The sequence below is a fragment of the Populus alba genome, chromosome 19 (assembly GCF_005239225.2).
Source record: "Populus alba chromosome 19, ASM523922v2, whole genome shotgun sequence".
Classification (NCBI taxonomy): domain Eukaryota; kingdom Viridiplantae; phylum Streptophyta; class Magnoliopsida; order Malpighiales; family Salicaceae; genus Populus; species Populus alba.
The window spans coordinates 14,030,149-14,045,672 of record NC_133302.1 but is presented as its reverse complement, the minus strand read 5'-3'; the positions used below and the strand labels follow the sequence as shown (position 1 = coordinate 14,045,672).

Sequence of the window (15,524 nt, the reverse complement as noted above, 5' to 3'; positions counted from 1 at the left end):
ACTAAAGTAAACGAAAAAAATTCGTTAAAAAAAAATCCGGGTTAACTTGTGAAACCAAGTTAACATGTTAAACCCGTGATCAGTATTATAAAAGTCTAATAACTAAATTAAAAAAATATTAACATTAACAAACTAAATTAAACAAAATAAAATTTATTAAAGAAAAAAAAAAAGAAATAAGAAAAAAAAAAAAAAAAAAGCTAAAGGCATCAAAAAAAAAAAAAAAAAAAATAGCTTAAAAAAACAGCTTAAAAATGAAAAAAAAAAAAGAAGAAGAAAGAAAACAAAAGGAAAAGAAAAAACAATTAAAAAAAAAAACTCAGCGTTTCACTGTGAATTGCCACATTGAAAGGCTACATGACCCGCGCGATGCCATAGGTCAATTATTTTTTGCATTTAAAAAAAAAACCTAATATCTAAAAGTGTTATGTCTTTTTGCAAAGTTATACCAAAGAGTTTTATATTTGATTGCAACGCCTGACCCAAAAATAATATTTATAATGTTAATAATAATATTAAATTTACATAAAAAAATAATAATAATAAAGTATCAATGTTTTACCGTGGACTGCACAATGCAGTCCATTAAAAACATTGATTCCTTTTAGTATATGTTATAATTTGACAAACCAAAAAATCAAACTAATTTTCTTTTAAATTGAAAAAAGAAGAAGCTTAGGTCAATTACATTAAAGCCTTAAAAGAAACATAATGAAAAAAATCCTTGGACAAATTTGGATTTTAAATAGATAATTGAATTGATTTTTTTAATAAAAAATAAAAGTTTAGGCTCGTTACATCAAAGTTTTTTTTTTTAAAATAAAAACTCAATTAGAAAAATTCAATTTTTTTTAAAATAGAAAACCCAACTATACCAAATTATTTGGTTTGTACTCGTTTTTTTATTTTAATATAAGTTTTTTTTTAATAATTTAGTTGAATTTGAACTAATTAAAAGATACTCGCAAATCTTAAAATTTCAACGACTTAATACTTATGAGGTTATGGATAAAGATAAAACTAAATTTTCAATTGTTAAAAGACTGGAGAAAAATTAAGATTTTCAATTGCCAATTTTTCGGAATCACAAGTTTTTCCAAAATCATATATTTAAACAAAAATCAGATTTGCCTTCTATTATCATCCATACGTTTTCTTTTACCCTAATTATCTCGAGCATATCCGGAGGCTAATGACTAAAATATCCTCAATTTTCTGTCTTTTCTCGAATTCAATTAACAGCCACTAGTCTCTTGTGCTTACTTACAGGATGACCAACTTACCCGCTGCCCATCTCTCAATGAAATGACATGGAGCTGGAAACTGGGAGGTCAATTCTGTCATTCAAAACCGAGAAATAAAATAGATAAAACTATATTTTTTTTCTTTTCTGGTGCGTCTCAGTCAAACTGTCTCCAGCCTCTCTTTTCTTGCCTTAAACGGACATAAACACCCCCAAGATATTGTCTACAGGAATCCCAAAATCATATTTCCGTCAATCTCCCTCCCATCTTTCTTCTGCAACTCATAGAAATTTCCACCACCGGCAGCAGTCCACAAGCTATTATTAGATCACTTACACACAGTCGCACAGCACAGAGTCATTTGCTGATCAACAATGGCTTCGATCCAGTTCACACTGTCTCCTACTTCCTCCATCCGCTCCTCACCATCCTTCGCCGGTTCTCCTGCAAACCCCATCACGTCCCAATACTCCTCTACCTCCACAAAGGATCTCTCCTCCTGCTGCAAGCTATTGTCAAGGCAAAAGAATGTGATCAAGAGGAATGGCAGCAGAAACCTGGTTTCTACAGTGAGGTCGAGCTTGGACACGGCGGGTCCCACTTCCGCTGTTGGACAGGTCACTGAGGTCACCAAGGACACCTTCTGGGCCATCGTTAACTCAGCCGGGGATAAGACTGTCGTCCTCGACATGTACACCCAATGGTAATACGTATGTTATGTTTGTTTTTCTTATCTCTTCTTTTAAAATCAACTTGCTCTTCGACTCTTCATAGTAGTATATATGTACTCCTACTGGTTGCCCATCTAGATGTTCATACAGATTATACTACTCCTTGTCAAGAATTCAACTCTCTGGCTTTAAGATTGAGCTTGATTCTGAGAGTCAAGAGCAGCTCGCCGTTTGACTGGTATGAAAATGAATCGAGTTTTAATTGGATATAGCATGTGTTTCAATGCAATTAAGCACCGGCGTTGTACCCTCACCATGCTCATTAATCCTTTCCCCGTTGAGCTAGCTACATCTCATGGGACGTGGTGCTTGTCAAGCAATTCCACTAGCTATAAGAAAAACCATCGCGTGTTTCATACTGATTGCATAATCCGATCACATCTCTGGATTGATACTTGCTTCAATCCTTCCATTTCAGTTCCCATTACTGGTGTTGACTTTCTTTGTTCCTTGTGATTTTTAGGTGTGGCCCTTGCAAGTTAATAGCTCCAAAGTACAAGGAATTATCCCAGAAGTATGATGATGTTGTGTTCTTAAAACTTGATTGCAACCAAGAAAACAAGGTAAGTAGCTGCCATACCTTATTCATCGAAGCTTAATGACATGCACACACACGAGAAACACCCTCTGAATTTGATAATTTTTGGCAGCCGTTGGCAAAAGAGCTTGGCATAAAGGTAGTACCGACCTTCAAGATTCTCAAGCACGGCAAGATCGTAAAGGAAGTCACCGGGGCCAAATTCGATAATTTAGTTATTGCCATTGAGGGTGTCAGATCCGCCAGCTGAATCTCCTTTCTATTATTCCCTCTCGTGTAAACCATTCTGCTTTGAAATAATTACTCTTCCTCTGTGTGTACTTATTTAATGTTGTACGGGTGGAAATGAAATGGTTTAAACCTACAGTGAAAGAAACTGCCTGTGATGGATATTTCTTTTCTTTTCTTTTCCTCTAATGTCGTTTCTCTGGAGCAACCCATGCATACAAAATAATCCAAGTACCTAGGGTAAATTACATTTGATATGATTTGTTCGTGGTAGGTAACAACATTTCATGTATTAAATAGTGTGAACATTAGGTGGCGTATTGTGCTGTAAGTATTTGAGGTGCGAAATGTTACCACCCTCATTGTTGTGAATCGCATGCCCTGCCTTTGCTGGGAGGTAAATCCAGAGCCTGTGCTGGAGTTTTTTGATGGGCACGTCAACTGTCGATCAAAGAGAAAAATTGCCTCAGCTTTCCAGGTCAATAAAATGACTTGCATAGGGAGGTGGCAGAAGCACTCTTCCATAAGAACAAGTTATCCATATTCTTTCTTTGTTTTGCGGAATATTTCATGTAGATTGCTTCATGTCTTGCATCTTCAAGAACAAGTAAACACCAATGGTATCTCATATAAAAACCATGAGAATATAAAACTACCTCTGATATAAGGTTTTCTTTAAGACGAATCAGGTTTTCTTTATGGCCGCTACTTTCCACAATCTTTTAACATTATTGATTACAGAAGCGCCAATATTCCCTTGTATTCTTCTTTCTTTTTACGAAAAAATAGAAGAAAGAATAAAGCCCTAAAACACACTAAATATGCATTCAGACAAAAACAGCTCAATTTGATGGCAAAAGGAAATGATGGATAGAGAGGTGACTGATTACGGCGCAGGAACCCTTTTACCCGGCAGTGCTACTAGCATGGAAAAAACAATGTGACTCACTAATCATGTCCATTCGTGTCCACCAGCAATCATGAAGTAAAAGGGTTCTCCATTTTTACCGATTATAGCATCTAGAAGCAAGCATAGACTACCATTATAACAGCAGCACTTGTCATTCTTCGTGCATATTGGATGCATCACCAAACATAGAAGGGATAGGAAGCAAGAAAATCTATCTCAAAATTTATTTTTACACTTGGTTTAGGAGACAATTGGCAAGTTTCACTGTACTACATAGCTCACACTTTTACAATAGCATACAAAAAGGGCATAAATCTAACATGCCATTCATGATCCTTTAGACAACTGGCAAAAATCTTGAACTGTGGTAGAATTAAATGGATAAAAGAATTAAGAACAGGAACTCACACAATCAAGCACATCCATTCCCAGTCAAGCTATGGCCCATCCACTACTTGCGGTGCCTCCGCTTTTGTTCAGCTCTCTGCCTCTTGTCCTCATCCCATTCCCGGTCATACATTCTAAAAGCTGATTAAGGACTTGCAATATAAAACAACGATCTTCAAAGAAATAGCAAAGCATGCATTGTATTCACATCACAAGCTAGCTTGACAGCAAAACTCCAACATTGTAATGCTGCATGCCTAATGCACATTATGTCCACAAGCCAGTACACAACTAAACGCAAAATGCAAGGTGTACAGCATATTGTTGAAAAATTACCCCATCACAAATTACAATTTGCAGCGGACAGGGAACAGGGATTTAAACAATTTTACTGACTTCCAGATCCCTCAATTGAATATGCACATGATGGCATGCATTATTAATTACTAAAGAATGGATTTTAAGGATACGGATCAGCATCACGACGAGCCATCTTGCCAGCTACGTCTTTACCATGAATCCTTATGGAAGGTTCCTCCAAGTAACTTGAACGCTGAATCGTGCCCCCCTTCCGATCTCCCCTATCCCTACCATCATATGATTGTGACATGCCAATACCAAGGGGAGGAGGTGGTGGGGCAACAGGAGAATATTCACCAGCTTCCCCAGTTGGCAGATGATCTCTTTTAATTTTCCGTCTCTTAGCAGCAGCTGCACCAGCGTCCATTTCCTCCTTCAAGAGATGGGTTTTCTCCCTCTCCCTTTCCCTCTCTTCCACCTACAATTTAGCAACTCTAAGAGATATAAGCAAAAACCTTTCTTCTTCTAAACACAAAGAGAATAACAGCATCTAGTAGTTCTAAAAAAATAAAAATAGATCATCTATTTCTCTTTAATAGTTTGGATAATATTCAAGGCTTATTTTTCTTGGATGATTTCATCTTTAAATGGTACAATATCCAAATTGACAATTGTAGTTCGTACAGTGTAAATCATTCCAGACTCAAGACTCGCAAATTTATGATGTCAAAGCATTTGCACATAATGGATGAATTAGAGCACGGCTGTATAAATACCCAGGGGAGAATCTCTTGCTTGTCTAAGTCGGTAAGAGTCCAATTCAAACCAACAAGCACCAAAATGCAAAACATGATCCATGCCAAGAAGCGATCAGATGAACTTGTAATTTATATGGTCTCTACTCAAACAAGGTAGAACATGTTAAGCAGAGTGTTGCCCTCTGCAAAAAGTGCTAAATATCCAGGACAAAAGAAATTATTCATGATACAGATGACTGAAGCCATTTGGCTACAAAGAGAGCCAAACACCAAAAACTATGGAGTCCAACAATGGGTATGTTATCAAGACCACAAGAAATATCATACATCAACACGGCCCCAATGAGAAAAATTTGCTTGACAAGCAAACTAAAACAATTATGAATTACAAGTGAAACTATGACATTAAAACAGCTCACTTATATGCACTAATGCTCAGAGTCCATATGACCATAAAAGATAGCATTCTATCAATATGCCAAAACATGGAGGAACAAATACCATATGACAGCAACAGTTCAATTATGCAGGTGGCTAATAAAACAAACCTCCTATCACAAAGAAGAGCAAGCGACTATAAGAAACTAAAGAAAACAAAAGTACAAATATCAGTTATACAGGTATATGTTGTCCTCTATTAAATGTCATTGCAATTCCTAGAAATGATAAATCGGATTCAACTGTTTCATAGTCAGTCCAATCTTGCATGTAGTAAATGTTGAATGGCCACTTAATTTAGAATCAAAATGGAATCAACAAGTTAGCAGCTAATTCATACCTTAATTGACAACCCCTCTCGCTCTTCTCGCTTTCTCTCACGAACATCATCTTCTTTTCTTCGTTTTGTATCATCTTGTGAAACCAAGGAATTTTCTTCTGATCGTCTTCGTTCTTTCTCGTCATGCCTAGGAGAAAGCCTTTGGGCATGTCTGGTAGTTCCAAACCTTCGGTCAGCATCTTCATCTCTTCTACCAGAAGTAACTGACTGGGGAACCATGTGAGGAGGTAAAGGTGGTGGTGGAGGCAAGTTTTGCCCATGAAAACGATCATCACCTTGAGATTTTTCAGCAGATGTATCATTGTACCGTAACTTGCTTCTGTCATCTTTGGCTTTGTCAGCTAGTCTATCAAAACTCCTATCGGTACCCCTATCCATCCCTCTCTCATCCGAACGCTCTCTTCCATATCTTTCCATTGATTTGTCTCTCGATCTGTCAGCTAAACTATCATCCCCATGGGATTTATCAGGACGCTCTGATCTTTCCCGATGATCCCTATCATATCTATCATTAACTTTATCTTTTGACCTATCCAAAGGTTTATCCGTACTCCTATGCTTATTCTGTTCATCATTTCCCACTTTATCAAGATCCACAGAACGAGTATCTGTGGACCTCTCTCTTTCAGAGAATTTAACTTCACCCTCTAAATCTCTCAATTCACCATCCCCTTTTCGCCGTTTACTTGATCTGTCAGGTTCTTCAGCAGGACTCGCTCTTTTTTGCAACTTATCACTGGACTTTGAAGCAGCAACAGAGTTATCATGCCTAGGAGAATGAACAAGTTGAGGTGGCTTCTGCACATCAGCAACTTCAGTTGCTTCAGCTTTTGGCATAGGTTTGTTAAGTCCACTATCTGACTTCGATTCAGCACCATAAGAATCAGATGCTCTAGTAGACAGAGTAGAGATTTTTCCGGATGTTGAAACTGCATTACCATTCAATGTGAGTGCAGAAGAAACATTAGCAGCACCCCCTTGCCTGCCCTCTGATAAATGAACCTGGATGTCTTTGTCACTTGTGGATGTGGATGGAGTTCGGCCAACAGCTTTTCCAGATTTATTATCATCTTTTACAACATCTTGCTTTGGTGTTTTGGAAACCAGCCGCTTTGTGGAAATTTTCATCTGTCAATAAAGAGAAGGAAAAAGAAAATCAGCCAAAGGTAAATTATAATGTATCCTTTTAAGGATTCAAGAAATAATAAATATCTTGTGGGTACCAAATTGTAAAATCACTACCTCGTGTCTATTTCAACAGAAAAAAGGTATTGTTTCTTTCCCTCGACACAAGAAAAAAAATTCTCACTACCACTGTTCAATAAGAATGTTTAACATTGCCTTCATTGACGCACTATATAAAATTGTCTACGTACCATATTGAACACAATCTAGACAATACCTCAGACTCTGCTAAGTTCTTTGGAGCAGCTCTGACAGTGCCATCCTCCAATGTTCTATTTGATGAATCATCCACCCCCTTTCGATTTTCCGCTGATCTTGATGCTCCTACATGAACAGCAGCTGCAGAACCAGTTGACTGAGCATTTGAACCATTGGTTGATGAACCACCTTTGGATTTTTGATGCCCTTGATCAAATTTCGAATGTGAGACATTGTCTGTTCTATCTGACCTCCCATCAACATGTTTTGCTCTGGATATCTGCTCTCTGGTTGAATTCCCAGGATCTCCATGTTGGCTTCCAGTGAGAGGTGCTCTTCCCTCAGCAGGTTCACCTTGAGAAACATTAAGAGCAGAACTATTTTGTGCTGCAGCTACATTTCCAGATAAAGATTTTGATGCAGCAGATGGAGGCTTTATTTCAAGATATCCCATGCCAAATTCTTCATCTGTAATCCACGAAGGCTGCAAATAACAAGAAATTTTTTAAATATGTAGCAAGGGAAGATAAATTCACTAGTGAATCCCACCAACCTTTCTAGCAGCCAAAGCTGCAGCGACTCCTGTTGCCAAAACTTTGAGATCCTCCCTTTCATCACTTTTGATTCTAGTTACCTGTATAGAAAAGGAGACAAAGGAAAATAACTAAAGTTATGGTTCTGAAACCATAAAATTAAGATAAATAAAGGTCTCCTTTCTTGACGTCTCTTACTCGTTTTTCAAGGTTAATACCACTCCTTTTAGTAACTGGAAAAACTCCTGAAATTTTTGTCAACAAAATAAGAGCATTTCGAATTTCCATGTACTCAGATGATTCCAGACACTGAATCAATAGCCGAGACATTCTCTGACTCCATTTCCAGTGTACCTATCACCAAAAGAGCAGATAAAATGAATAAACAATTACCACTAATATGACCAATACCCAATTATGGTATAAAAGTAAACACATAATATCCGGTTTTAACAGATGATTCAATAAATCACATATCTCTGTGCCTTAAATATCAGTAGTGACCGACCAAAAGGTTGAACTTGGCCAAAGGAAAATGATCAAGAAAAGACAAGAGAGTAAGAAAAAGCCAGCAAAGAAGGGAAAAGTAAGAGGCACCAATGGGTCAAGTGGAATAAAAACAAAAAAGATCTTCAATGTAATATTGTCAATGAAGAAAATATAAAAACTATAGTGACCATTCATAAAAAAAAATCTCAAGAAATTATTTAAAGCTTAAACTTTTTCCGGTTCCCAAGAGGATTTGCAACCAGAATCAATATCATTTAGAAGGCCTTAAGACTTCTAGATTTCAACTAATGCCACATATTAGCACCAGTGGATACTTAAAGATGACTTCAGGATTTCCTGGGCATGACAAGTTTCAATATGGGGATCCTACATAAAAATTAGTCCCCAATTTAACACACGTCCAGGTATGAACTTAAGAAAAGTAAGACCAGTAAGCTCAGTTTGAAAAGTGCATTAAAGGCTGAACAATGCATTATGTAGATGAATAGAATTGAATGCAGAAAGGTAGATAAAGAATCAACACTTGATGCAAAGTCATCCAGATGATGAAATATTCAGAAAGAGATTTCAGTTTGTGAACATGACAACCAGTTGAAAAAAATAAATACAACTTCCATCTCAAGAACTAACCTTAATGAATTGACCATATGTAACCCGTTGGCTGTTTGGAAATCTATAATACACAGCAAATCCAGGCATATTTCCACACTCATGTTCATATATAGATTCATCACTCTGGTAGCAAAGCATTCAATAAAAGAAAAGAAGAGCATTGAGTTAGGGTGCAGGCAAAAAGAAAAGCAAACAAATGGTTATTTCAATCAAACACAAGTGCTAAATTCAAACAAGCACACTCCCGTGTGCACTTGCATATAATTTAATTTAGGAAAAGAATAATTTCTTTTACTTTATGAAACAAAATCCAATTAGTGAAAGCAAAAATAAATCTGAATAACAGAAAGGACCATGAAGTTGTCAATACCTTCCAGTAGTAAGCAATCTTTAATGTCTCGTACAAAAACCTTCCAAGTCTACCTGCTTCATATTCAGTACAGCAGCATATCATAGGTTGTAATGTTTTACATATCAGAACATCAACATGGTTTACTGTGTTGAAAAACGGAGTGCCAAGTGAATGAAGAGTATGTACAAACATGGCACAATAAACAGCATCTGGCATGCTGAAAGTACAACGGGGAAAAATACAACGCTGAAGGAACTCCATATTGATTTTCAAAGTATCAGGACAGGAAGTCAGCCATTTGTCCTTTTCACAAGAGAGTCGTCTACGAACAGATGAAACATTATCTTCATGTTTACGGAGCTCACTAGTCAAACGATCAAGAGATTCTTGAATCCTTTCCTTCTCTTTCTTCCTTTTAGTAATTGCTGAACTAGAATTATCAGAAAGCTCTTCCAGAGCTTTAAGAGCAGCATGCTGCTTGGCAATTTCAGACTCATAACGGTTTCTAGGAACATAGAGATCATAAAGTGTGAGTCCCCAAAAAGTTGCATAGAGATCAGGTGAGAGACTATTCCAGGCTTTTGAAGGCAACATGGTTTTCACAGTCTCAAGAAGATCCGACCACCTACATACCATTGATATATGATTATTCTTTACTATAAAAGTAACTTTCTTCATAAAATCATTGTTTCTTATCAGGTATTCCTCACACAAGTTAGTGTAAGAAAAAGAATCACAGGCCAAGAAATGCTACAGAATAAAACAAAGTAAAAGACAAGATCATTACGTTACAGACTTATGGGAAGAGCCAAGATCCAGAATCACTCCGCCAGAATATTCTATGGCTTCAGGCTCAAGGATTGCACTTGTATTAGTTACTGTTTTATTGTTTTCCAAGGGCCAGAAAACATCTAAACTGCCAGCGCACTTGAAAAGCCTCATGACTGGGCGATATATTAAAAATGCAACCTAAAATGCACAGAGAAATGAAGATTAAAGTTATGTACAAGCATAAGGATACCTGTCATAAAAACTAAATAATACTGCACAGTAAACAACACTCTAAATGTAATTTATAAATGATCAAGCAAACAATGGGATAAATCAATGACCAAAATACAGAAAAATTAGAGGCTTGAACAATACAAACACACAGAGAGAGAAAGGAAGGAGAGACCTCAGGATCAAGGTGGTACAGGTGGACAAGATCATCAAGAGAGGGAATCAACTGAGCATATGCTGAGGGTGGCGTCACAGCACTACAGAGGAATTCCACATATTGAAGAAGGGTTCCATGACACCTATCGAACTGCTCACTGACCATTTTAATGTAAGGTGCATCCGCATTTATGACAACCCTGGAGGAAAAAAATATATGAACAGTCAGCACTCCAACCAACATCAAGCACATCCTGTGGAAAAGATCATGTCAAAAGCTAAGACAGACAGCAAAAATTACTCAAGAATTTTAACATTAAAACAGAAAAAGATTTAAAATAAGAAAGAGGACCAAATTGCATAAACATTCATGAAAAGATGCAAAAAGAAATAATTAGGAACATATACCCATTTCAAAAATGCACACAAGAATATTCAGATACATGTTGCACTTGGTGGAAAAGGATTTGTATAAAGAGGATAAAGTAAAAAATCATCCATGTTTAAAAAATAAACATCCTTCACAACCTACACCATTTCCATGTTTTCTTCTCAGAAAATATCCTTGAGAAAAAAAATCCATTATTTTAAGCAAATATATAAGAAATAAAGTTGTACTGCTTACACAGAACGATGTTGAGCAATAAGTAACAAAAGGGGGATCGCTGGCTTCGGTTCATCCTTAGGAAGCAATGAGTCTCGTAGCCTGTTAGCAGATTTGAACAGTGCCTGCACAGAGAATAAATTAGACATAGCTTGTAAGTTGCCCTGATGTGTTGGAAATTCGGTCTGGGAATGTCTCTGGTGAAAAATTGAAAAGGAATATTGCAGAGTCAAAACTCTCATGCTTAGCAATAACAATCTCATGCTCAAGTAGCTTGCAGATATATGCTCAAAAGTTCAGCAACAATAGGAAATGTAAACTAAATCATAACCACAGTACACTACCTACAGGAATATGTAGCAAGCAAGGGCAACCGAGGGAACCCTAGGATGCCTAGCTTAATCTGATAGCAAATATTTGCTCTTTGAGCAAGTTTAGGCAACTGAAGAATCTGTCATGATTTTCAAGCATCAACAAATGGAATCCCCAAAGCCCAAATAAGAAAATCCTACATTTCCAAATGGAACTTGTATTTCAATAAACTAGTTTCTGCAACAGTGTTGATGAAATCACCAGGTCACAAGAAACGCTTTTAGCCCAAAATCAGGGTATTTTGACATCACATAACCTTGGATGTGTAACATTAGAATAAGCTTCAGAATCCTCAATCCCAAAGTAGAGGGTTTGAGTACAGGGATCAATATCATTCACTTTTGTTTGTCTATCACATAAATGTGTCCAGATAATATATAAGAATATAGAGGTAGTACATAATGAAATACCGTTTGCTAAAGTATGATTTACTTAGTTGATTTTAGTGCACAGAGAGAAGCTAGATCATTGTCTTAATTAAAAAATAAATCTCAGAGAAAAGGAAAAAACAAATGATTTTTGTTCAGGAAGAAACTAAACCACTATTTTACTCAGGCATGTGCCTCCATTGAAATAATCAACTTATTGAAACATAACTTGCTACAGTTGCTTGGAACACTTAAAGTGAGCATTGAGACCTTGTTATTTCGGGTTACACCAAAAGAAGTAGCTTGATACCGAAGAGTCTCACTCCCTGCCATTGCATCCAACTGTTCCTCTGTTAGGTTCTCTGTGTATTGAACATTTGCCATTTGTTGAAGAAGCTCCTGACATAATCATAAGACTCCACTATTAATAGGCAACTGGACGTCTAATTATAAGTTATAAATTTTGTAACTTCTAGATCTGAATGATACCTGCAGAAGAACAAGCTCAATCCCCTGGCCCTTTTTCAACTGATTTCCTAGATACTGGAAAAGGCCTCTCAATTCCATAGATGGATACTTCTTACACCTGGGAATAAACAAACTCTCTTCATGCAATTTCAAGTTATCAAAAACAAAAACAAACAAAAAAAAGAGAAGAAGAAGAGGTAGTTCTTTACATAAAGTTCCAAGTTCAACAATATTATTTGTATAACGTAAGAGAAATCAAAGAAAAAAAAAGTATATCATCATCATGATCCACGGAGAGGAAGGGATAGCATTTCATCAAATCACTACAAGAACACCAGAACTTCATAACACGTTATGAACAAGTATGGAAATTAATGCATCATACAACAGATTGAGCATCTCTTAAATGCATAACAGCTAATATAAGAGACCAAATTAGTAGAAGCAGCCACAAGTGATCTCAACAAGAGAAAGCCCAGATAAAATAATTGCACCAATTAAACTTGATGAATTTTTAAGTGCAAATAAAATAAGCGGACTAGGAAATTAGCAAAAGCAATCATCTTAAGAAATTATGAAAGGCTTCGATGATTTTACATTGCACATAGCTGAGGTGGGAAATAGTCAAGTGGAATTGATCTTTAATTTATTAATGAAACTATGTCAAATAAGTGCAGTATCATAGCAGTTCAAATAAATTCAAAAGCTACTAAAATGGGAAATCAACTGTCTCGTAACTTCAGCAGGTGTTGAACTTGGTGTTTTTGAAGATTGAAGAGATGGCACATTCAGCTTACATGAGCGTAATAAACTAAGACAATCATCAAAGCCATTTATCCATATTGATGCTACAAGCTCCAGATGGTCAACCAACAATCTCATCTTTACCAGTGACCATGTAACTGTTCTGCTTGTCTTGTATCTTATTACATCTCTACTCTTTGCTTTATTAATATAAATTATCCAAGACAGATACCAAATTATTATTATGCAGCACTGCTATCATTAAGATATGTTCTGACAAACAACATTCAGACACTCTAACATGTGATACATGCCTAACTGATAAGAGCATTGTAGATCAACAGGATTCTTGTAATTAGCTCCCATCACAATCTAGTAAAGGCCAAAGTCGCCAATTAACTTTGATACTGAAACAATATTTCATTACAATAGAAGTGAATATTGAGGATGCCAAGGCACGCACAGTAATGAAGAATGAGAACAAAATGAAACAACAATAGAATCATGAGTTAATTAAGGAAAAACCAGCTGTGAATAAATACACCTACACTAAATATGAAATAACCTTGCTAAAAGGTAGATTACCAAATCAACACGGCCACAATCAAACCTCCTATTGATCCACAGACACAATATACATAACTTTAAAAAAAATCCTTACATACCACAAGCATATCCCGCAGACCAGTCACCTGATTCAAACTCTGATTCTATGACCAAAATCTCTGTTGACTTCACCTCAAGATCCTAAAGATTATTCTCATAGTCAACCAAATCATTTACATCCTACCTCCCCCAGTTCCTCTATCTGCTACAGATAACTAAGCTTGCCAACTGCCAGACTATAGTGAAATTTCTGTTCATAAGGAATTGGAACCAAACCCAAAAGGCCACACCAATCACTTCACTCAGGCCTTATCCAAACTCATAAAATGCTACTCGGTAAAGGAATCAGCCTTCTGGATTGCATAGGATATATGCAAGAATAAGAATAGAGGTGATGGATGTAGTGTACACGCACCTTGGATGAGGGCTTGTCAATTAAAACAGGATTCCAAAAGGATGGAAATAAACAAGGTGTACATTTAACAACAAATTGAGGGCATTCTAAAAATACAAATTTGGAACATGTGGATTTGGATGCTTGTGTTTTGGTATATATGTGTATGAATGAAAGCATGCAACTAGAATGAATGATACTGACCATGACCACACAGAAGGAATAAATTTTAGTATCCCTGAACAGATTTGTGCTTATAAGATTATTTAAGCCATGCAATGGCCACAATAACATCATGAAGAAGAGCTTTGAGAACGAAATGCTCAGACAGGATAAGAAGGCAAACCATGAAAAGGGGAGAGGAATAAAAGGGGAGAAAAGGTCAATGTGAAAAAATGAACAGAACTACTTAAATCCCTCGAAAAGTTTATTAATTTGGCACAGTTAAGACGACTGAAGAGGATAAGGATCACAATCACAGACCAGAACCACCAATCATTAGAAAAGTACAGAAAAGCAATTGATAAGTCTGATATGAACAGATGAATTGTCCCCACTGCTCAAGAGGTTTGATTTTTTCTTAGCAAACTATGCTCCTATAGCTAAGATGTCCAGAGGTAGCAATGACACTTCATTAGCATTCAACACATCCTTTATAGCAGCTCTCAGGAAATACAAAAAAAAAAAATTTTTGATCTCCCTTAGTTGTAATCTAGACAAGAAGTCTATCAAAAAACAGCCAAAGCAGCATTACCTTCCCTGCTCCCATCTCTCTCTCTGAAATAGGTTTAGCACAGTATTAAGAAAATAACATGAGGAATATTAAGCATGTGCAACCCAATTTTATGACAGTGGTCCTTGATGATTATCCAGTGACTATGCAAAGCACGGAATTTAAAAAGAGGCACAGAAAACTTCTCTGAGACATGTCAGTAAACCCCCATACAGTATTCCCCACCAACCTAGTTGGATGACTAGACAAAGACACAACAAAAGAAATTAAAAGGAAAAAGAATAAAGAATAAACTACAGGTTCTAATCGCCAGAACTTCTAAAAAGAAAAGAGAGTCAAGACAGTTATGCAACCCCAAAAATTGCCAGCCTAATATTTCTGAACATGCATGTGTTGATATGACACTCCCTTTTCAGAATTAAAAAGTGTTTCGCATATCAAAGATATCCAGCAGCCTATGCACATGCACTATAATCAACAAAAAGAAAAGCAAAGTTTTGTGGACTAAAGTGAACTACCCCCATTCAATGTCTTACTGAACAGCCAGGCAACATTGAGAGCTCTGACAAATTTCTGAGTGTCACCTCCACAAAGTTTGATTTTACTTCAAAAGTCTTCACGCCACGCATGGCATTCCAAATTAGCTATGCACGCCTTCCATAATCATGAAGAAATTGTGGAGCCCTGGAGAACATTAATGTCATCGCCAATACAAGCTAACGCAGCCACAATCAAAACAGAGTGCTCTCTCCCCTTGTTCAGAACACTCATCTCTTAAAACAACAATGCACTTCTGCAGGACTCACATTGGTA

General features: G+C 36.6%; 2 protein-coding genes across 3 annotated transcripts in view; one reads left to right on the top strand and one right to left on the bottom strand.

Annotated features, from left to right (window-relative positions):
- Positions 1-1,404: 1,404 nt before the first annotated feature.
- On the top strand, positions 1,405-2,914 carry LOC118028908 (thioredoxin F-type, chloroplastic). The gene is made up of 3 exons (XM_035032661.2): positions 1,405-1,947; positions 2,439-2,538; positions 2,626-2,914. The coding sequence occupies exons 1-3, from the start codon at positions 1,619-1,621 to the stop codon at positions 2,761-2,763; spliced, it is 567 nt and encodes a 188-aa protein (XP_034888552.1). The 5' UTR covers positions 1,405-1,618; the 3' UTR covers positions 2,764-2,914.
- Positions 2,915-2,964: 50 nt separating this feature from the next.
- The window catches only part of LOC118028905 (THO complex subunit 2), a 28,288-nt gene continuing 15,728 nt past the window's right edge, over positions 2,965-15,524 (bottom strand). Inside the window, exons 20-33 of one of the 2 annotated variants that reach the window (XM_035032659.2) lie at positions 12,256-12,352; positions 12,037-12,165; positions 11,048-11,151; positions 10,442-10,622; positions 10,052-10,233; positions 9,283-9,889; positions 8,931-9,035; positions 7,989-8,144; positions 7,811-7,891; positions 7,277-7,741; positions 5,875-7,002; positions 4,509-4,816; positions 4,060-4,172; positions 2,965-3,182 (exon numbers count right to left, since the gene is read on the bottom strand). In XM_035032659.2, the coding sequence (XP_034888550.1) occupies positions 4,103-4,172; positions 4,509-4,816; positions 5,875-7,002; positions 7,277-7,741; positions 7,811-7,891; positions 7,989-8,144; positions 8,931-9,035; positions 9,283-9,889; positions 10,052-10,233; positions 10,442-10,622; positions 11,048-11,151; positions 12,037-12,165; positions 12,256-12,352 (3,613 nt within the window). In that variant the 3' untranslated portion in view covers positions 2,965-3,182; positions 4,060-4,102. Of the gene's footprint in view, positions 3,183-4,059; positions 4,173-4,508; positions 4,833-5,874; positions 7,003-7,276; positions 7,742-7,810; positions 7,892-7,988; positions 8,145-8,930; positions 9,036-9,282; positions 9,890-10,051; positions 10,234-10,441; positions 10,623-11,047; positions 11,152-12,036; positions 12,166-12,255; positions 12,353-15,524 lie in introns of those variants that run through there. The other variant, XM_035032660.2, reaches the window with a different exon arrangement.

What these genes read in the sequence shown, in the direction of transcription:
- LOC118028908 (XM_035032661.2), top strand. Translation starts at nt 1,619, where the DNA reads ATGGCTTCGATCCAGTTCACACTGTCTCCTACTTCCTCCATCCGCTCC. An exon ending in CTCGACATGTACACCCAATG is followed by an intron (nt 1,948 to 2,438) that starts GTAATACGTATG and finishes TGTGATTTTTAG; the next exon opens with GTGTGGCCCTTGCAAGTTAA. An exon ending in ATTGCAACCAAGAAAACAAG is followed by an intron (nt 2,539 to 2,625) that starts GTAAGTAGCTGC and finishes AATTTTTGGCAG; the next exon opens with CCGTTGGCAAAAGAGCTTGG.